The 17031-nt window shown below is 41.0% G+C and overlaps 1 protein-coding gene across 3 annotated transcripts; it reads left to right on the plus strand.

Annotated features, from left to right (window-relative positions):
- Nucleotides 1–39: 39 nt before the first annotated feature.
- selenou1a (selenoprotein U 1a) lies at nt 40–16876 on the plus strand. Of its 3 annotated transcripts, none has more exons than XM_031823803.1 (7): nt 40–78; nt 10462–10686; nt 11008–11187; nt 11672–11763; nt 11957–12097; nt 14978–15142; nt 15971–16876. In XM_031823803.1, the coding sequence occupies exons 2-7, from the start codon at nt 10467–10469 to the stop codon at nt 16064–16066; spliced, it is 894 nt and encodes a 297-aa protein (XP_031679663.1). In that variant the 5' UTR covers nt 40–78; nt 10462–10466; the 3' UTR covers nt 16067–16876. The 3 variants fall into 3 exon arrangements, with proteins under 3 accessions (XP_031679663.1, XP_020326840.1, XP_020326839.1); XM_020471250.2 differs by lacking the exon at nt 40–78 and adding an exon at nt 4420–4549; XM_020471251.2 differs by lacking the exons at nt 40–78; nt 10462–10686 and adding an exon at nt 4418–4549.
- Nucleotides 16877–17031: the final 155 nt, after the last annotated feature.

Below are 17031 nucleotides of genomic sequence, written 5' to 3' on the forward strand. Positions count from 1 at the left end.
AGCACTAGAGCTAGAACGGTCTAGTTTGGTCATTGGGTTCAATGTTCACCTGAGGCGATGGGCTGTGTGGTGAGGAAGGTTAGTAGGCTAAATTCTAGAAATTCTACCAATAAGTTTTTTTTTTACATATATTTTAAAACTATAGTGGACATTATGTTCCATGTCTCAAATATAATAAAAACGTACTATTTATTCACTGGCCACGTTTTAGGGCTTAGGATAATGGTGTAACATCGTTTCTATGGAGATGGATGACGAGGCCACATTCAGTCATTTTTGACAAATTATTTTGTAAACCCCATGCATGGATTCAGATAATTAAAAAAAAAATCCGTGGGAGGGAATGCTGTCGGTCGAGCAACCTGTTAACCTCATCGATTACTTAGCCCAACGGAGAAATTAACTCACGAGAAAAGTAGCACATTTTTTGCTAGCTCGATAAGTTAATAACGTCGTTAGCTGTTGTTGTTGTAACGTTATTGACATGGGCTGTTGATATGGTTAGCAACAGATTTTGTGATAGCTTGCCTATCAGTATAAGCATTTTTTCTCGTTTTACACAGTAAAAGTCAGAGTCAAGAGTAAGAGTCAACAACAATGGCGGGATCCTGATTGGCATTTAGGCAACTGTGGGCGGTGAAGCATGTGTCGCTCCAGTAAGTGTCCAATATTTTAGTCTCTGGGTCGTACTCAGTTGTCATCAAACTGAAGAAACGGATTGAAATACCTGTAGGGAGGTACTATCTGAACTTGTCCTATAAGAAATGCTAAATTTCATTTTCCGTAGCACATTTTGAAAAAGGTTGCTACAGTGTACCCTAATGAATACAACCCTGTAGTACCCCATAACAAGGGGTCAAATCAAATCACATGTTATGTGTCACATGCGCCGAAACAACAGGTGTAGTAGACCTTATCGTGAAATGCCTACTTACAAGCCCTTAACCAACAATGCAGTTAAGAAAAATAAGCGTTAAGAAAATATTTACTAAATGAAGTCAATTTTGTTTTAAAAGTAACACGATAAAATAACAATAACTAAGCTATATTCAGGGGGTACTGGTACTGAGTCAATGTGCGGGGGTGTCGGATCCTGATCTTTCACCTGTCTTGTGCTTGTCTCTACACCCCACCAGGTGTCTCCCATTTGTCCCAATTATCTCCTGGTTTGTTTATACCTGCGTCATCTGTTTGTCTTGTCCCACCGGCTTGGTTTTCTCATTTTCAAGTTTCTATAGTTGCTGTTTTCTAGTCCTCCCGGTTTTGACCATTTTGCATGACCTGACCCTGACTGCCGTTCTTTACCTTTCTGACACTGCCCTGGATTACTGACCTCTGCCTGCCATGACCCTGAGCCTGCCTGCCGTTCTTTACCTTACTGAAACTGCCCTGGATTACTGACCTCTGCCTGCCCTTGACTTGTTGTTTTCTTTTCCCCTATTTTGTACATAGACATCTGGGATTCAAAATGTCTGCATCTGGGTCTTATCCTGAGTCCTGATAGCGGGTACACGTTAGTCTAGGTAATTGAGGTAATATGTACATGTAGGTAGGGGTAAAGTGACTATGCATATATAATAAACAGTGAGTATCAGTAGCTTAAAAAAAGGGGGGGGGGGTCAATGCAAATAGTCCAGGTAGCCATTTGATTAACTGTTCAGTAGTCTTATGGCTTGGGGGTAGAAGCTGTTTAGAAGCCTCTTGGACCTAGATGTGGCGCTCCGGTACAGCTTGCCATGCGGTAGCAGAGAGTACAGTCTATGACTAGGGTGGCTGGAGTCTTTGACAATTATTAGGTCCTTCCTCTGACACCGCCTGGTATAGAGGTCCTGGATGTCAGGCAGCTTAGCCCCAGTGATGTACTGGGCCGTACGCACTACCATCTGTAGTGCCTTGCGGTCGGATGCCGAGCAGTTGTCATACCAAGCGGTGATGCAACCAGTCAGGATGCTCACTCCAGCCACCCAAACCATAGACTGTTCGCTCTGCTTCCGCACGACAAGCTGTACATGTGCATCAAGTCTGACATCAACAGGCTCCTGAACAGCTTCTATCCCCAAGTCACAAGACTGCTAAATAGCTAACAAAATGTCCACAGGGACTATCTGAGTTGACCCTTGAATTTTTGTTTTTGCACTGTCTCTATGCACACTCACAGGGCCCTACACACTCAAAGGGCCCTACTTCATCCCCATATTATTACTTACCCTTTTGTTCTTTTGCACCCCAGTATCTCTACTTGCACATCATCATCTGCACATATATCACTCCAGTATAAATTCTAAATTGTAATTATTTTTTGCCTCTAGGGCCTATTTATTGCCTACATCCCTACTCTTCTACATTTGCACACACTGTACATAGATTTTTCTATTTTTCTTTTCTTTTGTGTTGACTGTACGTTTGTTTATGTGTGACTCTGTGTTGTTGTTTTTGTCACACTGCTTTGCTTTATCTTGGCCAGGTCGCAGATGTAAATGAGAACTTGTTCTCTCAACTGTCCTACCTGGTTAAATAAAGGTGATATAAAAATAAATAAAACTCACAGGGCCCTACGCACACGGACACTCCAATACCAGAGTATGTGACCTGAGCGGCGCTGGAGCGGAGCGTGCCCAATTTGACTGGAGCTCTGAGCAAGATTCCCAAAGGCTGGAGTGTTGGCAAGTGTGGTGATGTAGTGTCCACAACTAAAGAATCATTGTGGAATCTGAAAAGATACATCCCGAAAGCATGATGGTGTACTTACTAGATGGAATTGCTAAAAGAAAGGAACGAGGTGGGTAGATAACTAAGTGTGTCATTGTAGCAAAGTATTTATAAACAAAAAATCTGATCTTTTAAAAAAGTTTTGTTCATTTTTGTTCTATCTATACAATAGGCCATAATTGATTTTGGGTCAATAGGCCTGGCATATTCCCACTTTCTAGGAGCTTTCCATTTTGATTGGGTTATCTTGCCTAAAAACCTTTAGGCCTACCTATAATAATGGGCCGATGGCGCATGTAGCTGGAAGTACACACATGACCAAAAGTATGTGGACACCTGCTCATCGAACATCTCATTCCAAAATCATGGGCATTAATATGGAGTTGGTCCCTCCTTTGCTGCTATAACAACCTCCACTCTTCTGGGAAGGCTTTCCACTAGATGTTGGAACATTGCTGCGGGGACTTGCTTCCATTCAGCCACAAGAGCATTAGTGAGGTCGGCACCGATATTGGGCGATGAGACCTGGCTCGCAGTCTGAGTTCCAATTCATCCCAGTACATCACTGGGGCCAGTCAATCTCTCTTCTGAGCCTAATTATCTACTCCCATCACTAGAGTACCTCATCAACACCAAAAATAACATTACAATGTAACCAAGCTCAGGTGTAGGCCACCTTGGTAGTAAGATTTGTTATCAGACTTATTGAGAAGTGTGCGTATGTGTTAGGCTATGTGTGTGTATGGGCCATGTGGTGTGTATGCAGGGGGCACAGGGTTTGGTGTTTATCTGTCACTCTAGGCCTAATCGGTTAGTCTACTGAAAACACAACTGTGATATATTGTTAAGAGTTGCGTCAATTCAAATCTGGTATCAGGATAAATATGACATTGAGTCACCGATTGTATACTATGTATTTTTTATTAGCTAAGCAATAAGTGGTAAATGCAATTTTCGTATATACGGTCTCTCTGTCCCACCTCGCAGGGCAAAACAGAGAACTGACTTGTTCCTGACAAAGATATTATAATATACTCTTGACAGAATTAGTTCCTGCTTCCGAGCCGGCCTGTCAGAGTAGAGACTGGGCGTGGTTTAGACTCACCCAGCCTATCGTTGATTGTTGGCGCAGAGCTGGTCCCAGCCCCCGGGCGCTCCAGTGGTCAGTCGTTGTAGTTGTGTAGAATATACAGTTATCAGGCACCTGGCTCCTGTTATCTAACAAAATACCATTTGTTCTCGCAACACTACGTTCTGAATGTGCCCCCCCCAACTCATTGCACAGTTCCTGTCTTCATGTTATTCTGTATTTTTCCATCATGAGAAAGGCCCATGGCCCTGAAACGATTAACAATGTCTCAAGTCAGCTATGTTGCATAACACAAACATCCACACAAGCCAACAGCAGATAATATTCAATCACATATATGGTAATGGGCTATAGTGCATAACACAGAATCCTCACAATATACAGCCAAACTGCTACTAATTGGTAAATAGTAACCCTGCTTTTTGTCCATGAACATGTCATTCTAATTATTCTATTACCAGAATTTACCACCTCTGGTATGTATGCGTGTGTGTGTGTGTGTGTGTCGACACACATTCTCGGTACATTACTCCTCAGTGTATACTTTTTTTTTCTCAACAATTAATCTGTCAATCTGTTTTTATTGTACAAAAATAAACTTCATTTGTGTCCAAGGTCCGTGTTATCTTGTGCGATTAGTTTCCCTGCAAGGACTAATCCATTTATCTTGATCAACTGATACACCTACGCCAAATTTAGATATTTTGAACGGAGACGTCAACTGCACTCTTCTCCTTCAACACAATATTTGTGAGTATCATTCCTTTATACATTATTTGAAATATTGTTAAACATTTTGTTGCGAGCATTATTTCAATCAGCAAGCTAACGTCATCACGCAGTTAGCTACCGTTAACCTAGATAGCCAGCTAGCCCAAATGTGAAGTCTACAAAGTGAACAAGCTAACGTTGTGTCATTGTTACTACTAATTTATACTTGGCCTATTTAATGCATTAATCAAAGAATGCCAACATAGATTTAGCTAGCTAGTAAAGTTGACTTTATAATGCCACTTACCAGTCAACATGATTGTCTGTCTTTTAGTGGGTCTTAAGGCCAAGGTTACTTATCAAATTGGTGTAGCTAGCTAGTTAGCGGGGTGCGCGTCACTCGCTCTGAGTCGTAGTTTTTCCCCTTGCTCTGGCGCGATGGGTAACGATGCTTCGTGGGTGTTAGTTGTCGATGTGTGCTGAGGTTTCCTGGTTCGAGCCCAGGTAGGGGCGAGGAGAGGGACGGAAGCTATACTGGTTACATAGCTTGCCTATCTATGTCAAATTGCATGGCAGTTGAATGCTGCAAAATTGTCTTGGATAGGGTTTGCATGGGAAGCCACATTTAATAATTTGTGTCACTCAATTTGAGTGAAAAAAGAAGTTGCAGAATTCAGTTAATATTCAGATCTGTAACTAGCATACTTTCCATTTAATCTTTGTCACGATAATCGATCCTATGTTCTCACATTTTCGTTGTCAATAATAACAGTCCGTTTCTCAACTCATTGTCAATGTGTAAATCAGTATAGCTAAGCTTACAATGTAAACATTCATTTCCACTATATATCTATATGGAATCTAGTCAATCAGTTCATGTGCGGCTGCCAGGTAGTCTATTGGTTGTTGTTCTCATTAGGGTTCAGGCCTTTGTCCTCACTCTGGGAAGGGAAAGTCACACTGCAGTAGTTAGTCAAGACTGTCAAGTCACAGTGAAGTGCAGAACAGAGTATGTGGGACTGAATGAGCTGAACTTGAGGGAAATGAGTGCACACCTTCAGTGGGTGATTGTTTGATAAATGAATCAATGTTAGATTTTTTTTTTAGAATGACCATACGTGTAGGTTTGTGTTCAGTTTGGTTTCACATATATTTCATGCATGTAGGCCTAAGCATTTTGTGGACCATTCAGACTGTCTTGTTCAGAGAAAATGGAAAATACCCAAATGATTCATATCTTGAAAAATCCACATCTTGAAAAATCCACATCTAAGTAAGCCCTGACAATACAGTAACAGTATTTTGTTCATGTTCATATAGACTAATAATAATTATCCTCAATTGCCTATACTGATGATTCACTGTGTACTGTCTAACATTGTATGTTAAGGCCCCTCTTGCTTATACAAGGGGAAGAAGGATTAGCGATGTAAGCTATCGTCTGAGACATTAGGGTGTGTGCGCTCAAGCTTGTGTGTGCTCAAGTGTGTCTCACACCCGTAACTTTATAACCACAGTACAGTTTGATGGTCTAAAGATAAGTCACAACAAACGGAGCAGTTCATATGTTTGTTACTTAGTCACGCCCATCAGTTTCCTGAGGAAATGTAATGTAGACAAACAGGTGTGCTGTCATTCATTAAACAATGCCCAAGGTCATTTCCAAAAGGACCCATGAGCACCAACATGTGAAGTTCATAGGAGAATGTTAAATCTGGTGACAAATGAAAGCTAAGTGATTATATATTTGATAAATTAAAAAAATCTACCATTTTCTATCCTAAATATAAGGAATAAGCAACGTCTTTGATTTCTGGCCAAACAGATAGAAAATAAGTCTTAGAAAACATCTATCAGAAAAAGTCTTAAAATGTTTTGGAAATAGACTGGTTGGTTGTTTAGCAACAAAACCCAACACTTGCGCAACTATGGGGCAAAACAGACTGGGTTGGTTAGATTTTTTTGCAACATGTAAATTATATTTACAATACATTTGCATAATGAGCCACTTGTTGTCGCTCAAATACGTTGTTAGTTGTTGGTAGCTAGATTCTTTTGTTGTTGCCATATTAGCACTGACATAAAATAATTCAAAACACCTAAAAACAAGACATGGTATCAAGAACAAGATTAAACAAGCTGAAAGGACTTACTATTCCCCACATGGGGGAATAGTAATGTAAGTAAACAACAGCTTAAATGACAGGTATGGCGTTTTGTCATTGTTGCTAGCTGTCTGACCGTCCAGAACCACAACAACGCAGACTTCTGCCCCATTGAAGCGTGATGTTGTCAGCTTACCCATCTCTGTACATCAATATGTTGAAGTAAAGACCCCTGCCAACTAATATCAACACTTATATTTCGTTTGGATAAATTATTTGCATTGTGTAAGTTTAAGAAACATTGCTCTGTGCCTTGAAATTCCGTTACCAAAAACCCACTCATATTTGATATTTTCTAATTTCTCTCCCTCATGAGGGACAATAATGAAAGTTAACAGAAATAACAAGTGAAGGTAGACCTATCAATTAGTGTTTCTACTGATATCTATTTGGTTTAACCAAATTGGTAACGGAATTAAAAAAAAAAACGAATGGAATTACTGCAATTGAATTGCTACAATGAGAAATCATAGTTGTCACAAACCATAGTTGGGACACCTGCTACAGCCCTTCCTTCCACTGGCATACTGTTACAGTGGGGCAAAAAAGTATTTAGTCAGCCACAAATTGTGCAAGTTCTCCCACTTAAAAAGATGAGAGGCCTGTAATTTTCATCATAGGTACACTTCAACTATGACCGACAAAATGAGAAAAGAAATCCAGAAAATCCCATTGTAGGATTTTTTATGAATTTATTTGCAAATTATTTTACAGAAGATCCCGACTCTCCTCATTTAAGCTATTGTTTATATGTGTATTTCACACTATATTGAGGTAAAAATCAGAGTATAATGCTTGTATGGATGTCAACTAGAGGTCGACCGATTAATCGGAATGGCCGATTAATTAGGGCTGATTTCAAGTTTTCATAACAATCGGAAATCGGTATTTTTGGACACCGATTTGGCAGATTAAATGTTTTGATTTTTTTGTTGTTTATAATTTTTTACACCTTTATATACCTAGGCAAGTCAGTTAATTAAGAACACATTCTTATTTTCAATGACTGCCTAGGAACGGTGGGTTAACTGCCTTGTTCAGGGGCAGAACGACAGATTTTTACCTTGTCAGCTAGGGGATTCAATCTTGCAACCTTACAGTTAACTAGTCCAACGCTGTAACCACCTGCCTCTCATTGCACTCCACAAGGAGCCTGCCTGTTACATGAATGCAGTAAGAAGCCAAGGTAAGTTGCTAGCTAGCAATAAACTTATCTTATAAAAAAACAATCAATCAATCATAATCACTAGTTAACTACACATGGTTGATGATATTACTAGTTTATCTAGCGTGTCCTTAGTTGCATATAATCGATGCGGTGCGCATTTGCGAAAAAGGACTGTCGTTACTCCAATGTGTACCTAACCATAAACATCAATGCCTTTCTTAAAATCAATACACAGAAGTATATATTTTTAAACCTGCATATTTAGCTAAAAGAAATCCAGGTTAGCAGGCAATATTAACCAAGTGAAATTGTGTCACGTCTCTTGCGTTCATTGCACGCAGAGTCAGGGTATATGCAGCAGTTTGGGCCGCCTGGCTCGTTGTGAACTAATTTGCCAGAATTTTACGTAATTATGACATAACATTGAAGGTTGTACAATGTAACAGCAATATTTAGACTTAGGGATGCCACCCGTTAGATAAAATACAGAACGGTTCCGTATTTCACTGAAAGAATAAACATTTGTTTTCAAAATGATAATTTCCGGATTCGACCATATTAATGACCAATGGCTCATATTTCTGTGTGTTATTATGTTATAATTAAGTCTGTGCTTCAAGCATTGCGCTGTTTATGACTTCAAGCCTATCAACTCCCGAGATTAGGCTGGTGTAACGAATGTGAAATGGCTAGCTAGTTAGCGGGGTGTGCGCTAATAGCATTTCAAACGTCACTCGCTCTGAGACTTAGAGTAGTTGTTCCCCTTGCTCTGCAAGGGCTGCGGCTTTTGTGGAGCGATGGGTAACTATGCTTTGAGGGTGGCTGTTGTCGATGTGTTCCTGGTTCGAGCCCAGGTAGGGGCGAGGAGAGGGACGGAAGCTATACTGTTACACTGGCAATACTAAAGTGCCTATAAGAACATCCAATAGTCAAAGGTTAATGAAATACAAATGGTATAGAGAGAAATAGTCCTATAAATACTACAACCTAAAACCTCTTATCTTGAAAGTCTCATGTTAAAAGGAACCACCAGCTTTCATATGTTCTCATGTTCTGAGCAAGGAACTTAAACGTTTTTTACATGGCACATATTGCACTTTTACTTTCTTCTCCAACACTTTCTTTTTGCATTATTTAAACCATGAACATGTTTCATTATTTACTTGAGGCTAAATTGATTTTATTGATGTATTAAATAAAAATAAGTGTTCATTCAGTATTGTTGTAATTGTCATTATTACAAATACATTTTAAAAATTATTTTTAAATCGTCCGATTTAATCGGTATCTGCTTTTTTTTGGTCCTCCAATAATCGGTCGATCTCTAATGTCAACCCCAATACACGTTCATGTCACCGTCACCAATTACCTGCATTACAGTAAAAAAAAAAACGAATATCCACTTTGTTAGATCAGAATTGTTGAATGTGCGCCAATCCCGCATCCTTCTATCCCCGAGGTCTGCGGTCCATTGACCTCTGTACAGCATCGATGACCTTGGTTACCGTAATAACCGTTCAATTAGCCAAATAAAAAAGGATGCATGTTTTTCTCCTCTGCTCCTGTCTGCACGTGCAGCCATAGAAATATAATGGGCAACCCCATTCAAGTCGTTGGCTCTGTTGGAGAGGATCAAAATCAGAATGTATCATGGTTAAATTGTGACTGACTGACTGATCTCCAAATAATAATGAGTAGTTCATTATGATGCAAGGTTCTTTGTAGATCCGTAAGGCGGCAGTTATCTGTACATTCGGCTGCAATGTTGAACAAGCCAAATTATGGCATAATGGGTGGACTGGTGGCCATTGCGAGGCGCAAAGCAGGAAGTAGAAGTTGGAATTTGTGCTGTGATTTGTTGATTCAACTTAACTGACATTACCATAAATAAATTCCATTGCACGAGCCACATCAGTTAAAGGTGAACTCAGCAATATGATGTAGACCCAGAAAGTAAACAGCATAGTGGGTCAATTTCCGCTACAACTAAGAGGGTTGAAGCGCGAGGCTCAACTTCTCCCCCGTTTTGGTGCCCTGGCTTCCACGCTGTGAACAAAGTGAAGGGAACCCGTGCACATGCGCAGATACTGTGTGTGACTGTGTGAGAGCGAAGTCTTGCATCTCGCTCATCTCAATATCTGCAGTGCTGCTCATGGCAATATCATTTCGCTGAGTCAACCTTTAACATTCTATATTAACATGTCAATTATTGCATCACAATAATAATAATTATTGCATCAGCCATTAAGTGTACCCATCAGTTTACCATTCAACATGTCACACTTTTCAGTCAGCTGATTGTATTTTTATAGATTTTTTGGGGGGTTAGGAAGGTTAATTTATTTTCATGATGGTCTTCATCCATAACTCACGGTTATATGGTAATTGTGCCAGCCCTACCTAGGCTGTCTCTGAAAAGATAAACAAAAACATTGTTTTTAGCCTACTGTTTGAATATCGGTCACTACTTCTAACAGTAGTTGCATGTGCCCATGCCATCTTTCAAACGCCAGTGATTTCACGCTCACGATAAAGGCTTTTGTTTTTCTTGTTGTCTCTTCAGAGAAAGTCTGTTTTATAAGAGTCAGAGAAAGTTCTGATGGGTTGTGTTTATACAGTCACCATGGCCCTGGCACTGGTCCAGTCCCTCTCCAGACACTCCGCTAAAGCCCTAAGGGCCAGATGGAGGCTATCTCAGACTCTGCACATCTCTTACCTGCCTCTGGGGGGTGCCATTCACAACAGCCATCCCTCTACCAACCCTACAGCCAGACTTCCTTGTCTAAAAGCCTTTCACCTCAGCACAGCGTCATCCAGCCCTGACCCTAACAAGCCCAAATCAGGCAAGGAGCATTACATTATCTCGCTCTAGTGACACATTGCATGGAGTTTGTTATAGGCTAGTTCCCTTTACTTATCTTATGGCCTATATCAGTGACCCTAACCTTCCTACCCCCTAACCCATGCCTAAGAATGTTGCCTCTCGCTAACAGTAAGGTTCTGTTATCTAACAGTACCAGAAATCATTAGACATGTACGTGTGGCATGACTGAGTAAGAAGATAGGCCCTCTTCTCTAGGCTCTGGTTCCTCTTAAAGTTTCTCCTTCCCTATGAAAAATAAATCACTCTGATAATCATGTTTGTCTATTTTTTTGGGCTGCAGTGTTGTCCTCCAGCGTCGAGGTGGAGCTGTTTGAGATGGGGATGTGGTCTCTGGGTCTGGGGACCTTAGGAGTTGCCATCGTTGGAATCTTCCTTGCCAACACTGACTTGTGTCTGACCAAGGCTGCCCAGGCCTCGCTGGAGTACCTGGAGGACGCAGACCTCCGCTCCACTGGAGACGGTACGAGGTCCCTGGTTCACCTACTGGGCATGGCCGGAAAGTGCAGAAAACTGTCGATCATATTGGCACCAAACGTTCTACAGTATGACAATGACATTCTGTTTTACATTCATACTAGAATGTAGCAAGGTTAGAGCCTTTGGTGCCAACATGGCAGCTGTTAAGATTTGAAATCTCAATCAAAGTTTACAGAACTCTGAATATCTTTTTCATAGCTCTGAGCAAGGCATTTTGTGATCCATAATATGCTAATGAATATCTGCTCGCTTTTTTTCTGCGACACTCTGAAACAACGGTAGAGCGAAGCCTAATTATTACAATTATTATCTGGGTGATAAAAAAAAGGGTCTAGGCACACTGGTGCTCCAAGGATAGTTTTTATCCAGGTCGAACAGCAAAATATTTAGGCGCATATGTGACAAGTTGTCACACTGCAGAGCCCAGGTACCAATGCATGACCTGTGTATATGTGTGTGTCCTGCAGATGAGAACACCATAAAGGCCAAAGCTCTGTGGGAGAAGACGGGAGCAGTAGTCATGGCTGTACGACGGCCCGGATGATTTTTGTGCAGAGAGGTGAAGTGATGTCACTGATACTATACAGTATAGTCAGCTTTTTTACTTACAGGGAAAGTTCATCCGAAATGGTCTTAATTCAAGTCTATATTCCACACCATATATTGTTGTCGTGTAGATTCCGCTGTATGCATCAGGAGAATAAACAAGACCCCATCCTATTAATGAAATTGTACTAATTGTGTGTGTGTAGGAAGCTTCCGAGCTGTCCTCTCTGAAGACCCAGCTTGAGGATCTCGGGGTCCCTCTAGTTGCCGTGGTGAAGGAGAACATCGGCACGGAGATCCAGGACTTCCGACCACACTTTGCTGGGGACATCTATGTAGACGAGAAGGTGAGGCCCTGGGTGTTTCTCAGTATGCATACTATCGTGCTCCACACTATCATGCTACAAGTGCACCATGTTCTCGAGTATGTTCTTGTGAGGACGAGAATGTGGAGAATGCATAAAACGATACATTTGAGAAGCACTGGTACATTCCTACTTCCTATCTCACGCTGAATCTCCTCATTCACTGAACCTCCTTCCAGGTCAGGACAATGGCAACAATAGGGAAAACAAGATCTACACAAAGAAAATGTTTTACTTCACAACTATCAGCTAGGTATAAGTGAATATGAATAATCTAGCTATCCAGCTAAACTAATGTTATGCACAGTAGATGTACATTTCTTTGTGGGTAGCAGCTACCAATTCTTTGTGGCTAGCTAGCCAGTTAGCCCTATGGACTTACCCATTCAATGAACCATCTTCCAGCCAGGACAACAATGACAAAACAAGATATACACAAAGCAACCGTTTACCTCATAAATATCAGCTATCTATATGTGCTTCGTAATAATGTAGCTAACCAGATAATGACCTAAAACAAATATTATATTAATTCTTCGTGATTAGCTTGCCAGTTAGCCCTATGACTTATTATGGGCTTGTGATCTCCGGTACGTAGGCAGGTAAACATGCCAAAATGAACACTGCATGTATTTATTAACGTATTAAGATAAAGTATGTTGCCTGACGACAATACTTTGAGATGTGAATAGGCAACAATTCATTCCGAAGTCAAAGTGTATTTTCTCTCGCTTCAGCTCAAATAATGGCCACCATTGATTTCAACAAATGTTGCATCATTTTGTTGTTGTTGCGTCATATTTATTTGCATACTTTCCGTTGAAGCTTGCATCGATGCATGCTTTAAAATATGTACAGTTGAAGTTGGAAGTTTATATACACTTAGGTTGGAGTCATTAAATCTCATTTTTCAACCACTCCACAAATTTCTTGTTAACAAACTGTAGTTTTGGCAAGTCGGTTAGGACATCTACTTTGTGCATGACACAATTAATTTGTGACAGATTATTTACGTGCTTCTACACCTGCATTGCTTGCTGTTTGGGGTTTTAGGCTGGGTTTCTGTACAGCACTTTGAGATATCAGCTGATGTACGAAGGGCTATATAAATACATTTGATTTGATTATTTCACTTATAATTCACTGTATCACAGTTCCAGTTGTGCCTTTTAAACAGCTTGGAAAATTCCAGAAAATGATGTCATGGCTTTAGAAGCTTCTGATAGGCTAATTGACATCATTTGAGTCAATTGGAGGTGTACCTGTGGATGAATTTCAAGGCCTACCTTCAAACTCAGTGCCTCTTTGCTTGACCTCATTGGAAAATCAAAAGAAATCAGCCAAAATTGTGGACCTACACAAGTCTGGGTCATCATTGGGAAACATTTCCAAATGCCTGAAGGTACTACGTTCATCTGTACAAACAATAGTATGCAAGTATAAACACCATGGGACCACGCAGCCGTCATACCGCTCAGGAAGGAGATGTGTTCTGTCTCCTAGAGATGAACGTACTTTGGTGTGAAAAGTGCAAATCGATCCCAGAACAACAGCAAAGGACCTTGTGAAGATGCTGGAGGAAACGGGTACAAAAGTATCTATATCCACAGTAAAACGAGTCCTATATCGACATAACCTGAAAGGCCGCTCAGCAAGGAAGAAGCCACTGCTCCAAAACCGCCATAAAAAAGCCAGACTACGGGTTGCAACTGCACATGGAGAAATGTCCTCTGGATTGATGAAACAAACAGAACTGTTTGGCCATAATGACCATCGTTATGTTTGGAGGAAAAAGGTGGGGGCTTGCAAGCCGAAGAACACCACCCCAACCGTGAAGGACGGGGGTGGCAGCATCATGTTGTGGGGGTGCTTGGTGCACTAAACAAAATAAATGGCATCATGAGGAAGGGACATTATGTGGATATATTGAAGCAACATGTCAAGACATCAGTCAGGAAGTTAAAGCTTGGTCACAAACGGGTCTTCCAAATGGACAAAAACCCCAAGCAGACTTCCAAAGTTGTGGCAAAATGGCTTAAGGACAACAAAGTCAAGGTATTGGAGTGGCCATCACAAAGCCCTGACCTCAATCCTATTGACATTTTGTGGGCAGAACTGAAAGTGTGTGTGAGCAAGGAGGCCCACAAACCTGACTCAGTTATACCAGCTCTGTCAGGAGGAATGGGCCAAAATTCACCCAACTTATTGTGGGAAGCTTGTGGAAGGCTACCCAAAATATTTGACCCAAGTTAAACCATGCTACCAAATACTAATTGAGTGTATGTAAACTTCTGACCCACTGGGAATGTGATGAAAGAAATAAAAGCTGAAATAAATCATTCTCTGTACTATTACTTTGACATTTCACCTTCTTAAAATAAAGTGGTGATCCTAACTGACCTACGACTGGGAATCTTTACTAGGATTAAATGTCAGGAATTGTGAAAAACGGAGAAATTTAAATGTATTTGGCTAATGTGTATGTAAACATCCAACTTCAACTGTACAAATGGAGTACGCATTGGAGAAGTGTCCGCCGTGTTCAGTTTCGGATACTTTGATTTTGACTCCGACCTTCCATACTCCTATATGCATGGTAGTATGCATTTTGAGAAACACCCCCTGACTCTCTATGGGTACATCTCAATAGTCTAACAAAGGCTTCCTCTCCTTGTTTCCATTCCTTCATCTGCACTGGCTTAAATGAACTGTGAACATGTTTGAATCGATTTCTACACAGGCCTGCTATGAAGGAGAGGAGCTGAACCATGTGTAGATATAGTATGCCTGTTGTCTGTGCCTGTACCTGAGTTTTGAGTTTTCTTTTCTCTTGATTGATTGGTTTACTTGTGTTCTTTGCAGCACCACTTCTATGGCCCACTACAGAGGAAGATGGGGGGGCTGGGCTTCATCCGTCTGGGGGTGTGGCAGAACTTTATGCGGGCCTGGAAGGCCGGTTACCATGGCAACGTGTTGGGGGAGGGCTTTGTCCTGGGAGGCGTGTTTGTCATCGGAGCGGGGAACCAGGTACCCCACACACAGGGCCGTGCATCAATGGATTACGCTCAGCCACAGCTGGGAATCATTAACTGGAGCTGTTAAGGTGTCCGCATGCTTCTCAGCCGAAACAGTAACAGTTTGTGCATATACTGTGACGTTTTTGTTCATTTTTGACTTCAGTAAGGGTTTTTTCGGCTGTTCGGGCACACTATTTTTTGAGGCAAGCCAAAGTCTACTCCCCTTTGTCTGTGATTGGTCAACAGTAGGGATTCTTCAATTAAGTCTTTGTCATTCAACGAAAGACGGCTCGTTTTCATTAAAAAATGTTTATTGAAAGATGTTAGGTGCACAATTTTACATTTAACTAAGATCTCTGCAATTGTTTTATTTAAATGAATGACAAGTCAAGAAATCTCTTAGATTAATTCGGACTATTTTGAGGAACTGTAATGTATACTGGCTACGGTGTCTCAAAATTGATAAACAGTACTATTGCTGCTTTTTTCCCCTCGTTTTTCAAGCAGAGGTCTATTAAGGGAGTATGCGAGCACTCTGCTGGGTGCCAGCCGAACTGAAGCATGCTGACACCTTTAGACTCCAACCGCCGACACATGTATGAGGGGAGAGACTCAACCATGATGGATCCAGTGCTGCAGAGACACACACTATCTGTTATCAACTCAGTAATCAGTGGCCATGAGCAGAGACAAGGGAAGGAAGTCCTCTAGGACAATATTGATAAACACAGTTTAACCGAAATGTATAGACCAAGAGCAGCAGCATTGTTGTTACATTGTGTTGTGAGGTTGTTTGGTATTACGTAGGTCCCTTTTTTAAATTGTATTTTTTCCTTAGGGAATTCTTCTGGAGCACAGGGAGGAGGAGTTTGGCAACAAAGTGGAGAATGAAGATGTTTTGCAGGCTGTCAAGAGAATTGTTCCAGTGCAATAATGGTTAGTTTTGTGTTCACAAACTTAGTAGCATTAGACCAACGCTGATAGAGGCCTCTGTTTCATTCACAACATAACTTTATCCCAACAGCAAGTCTTGTTGAGTTGTATATGACATTTAAACTTGAAACAGGCATTTTTCATATCTGTAGTTCTCCTGCACCAACCTTATGATTTCTATTATTGCTAGCTCCGCCCATCAGAACGTGTCTCTTCCTCAATAACAATGTGAATGCTCAGGTGAATGATGAGCTCCACTGCTTATAATATCCTGACCTCATAAGCCCATTGGAAGACGAGGTGGACCATATTCCCATCTATTTTCTATAGATGTGGAAACTCCAAGTTGTACCAACTAGACAGTGTTCTGTAGGCGGTCTTGGTCAGGTTGTTATTGTAAAAGATGTGTTCTCATGACTTACCTGGTTAAATGAAGGTATTGTCAACCAGGGACCTTACTGCTTGCACTTGAACATTACTCATCTCTTGGAAGAGCGGTATATCTACAACTAGTGTGTTTACACTTTTATTGAAGTCAAACTCAACTTGAGGAATGCATGGTTCTCTGCATCTGGATTTTGTACGTAAAGTCGGTCTTGTAACTTTGCTATGTGTTTCATGTTATACCTGTGAATGAGTGTGTGTGGTCAATGTGTGTTTATTAATGAAGACCTGACTGTAAACTCAGTGACGAGGGGAGCAGGTTTGATATCCAAACACACACTGCCTCAACATACTCACCATGGCCAGGTTGGCAGGAAGCAGGTGTGTGAGAGACAGGGTGCAAAGCACAATAAACCATCACACCATCCTCCTCTCTTTTCTCTGGACCGACATTCTAGAATACATTCGAACCCCTTCATAAGATGTTTCCATTACATAGTCACAACTGCAGCTATGTAGCTGTGCACCGCAATCCGCTACTTATTGTATTTGTAAACATTGAGCAATGCGGCATGAGTGACA

Source organism: Oncorhynchus kisutch, linkage group LG4, assembly GCF_002021735.2.
Source record: "Oncorhynchus kisutch isolate 150728-3 linkage group LG4, Okis_V2, whole genome shotgun sequence".
In the NCBI taxonomy this organism is placed as follows: Eukaryota; Metazoa; Chordata; class Actinopteri; order Salmoniformes; family Salmonidae; genus Oncorhynchus; species Oncorhynchus kisutch.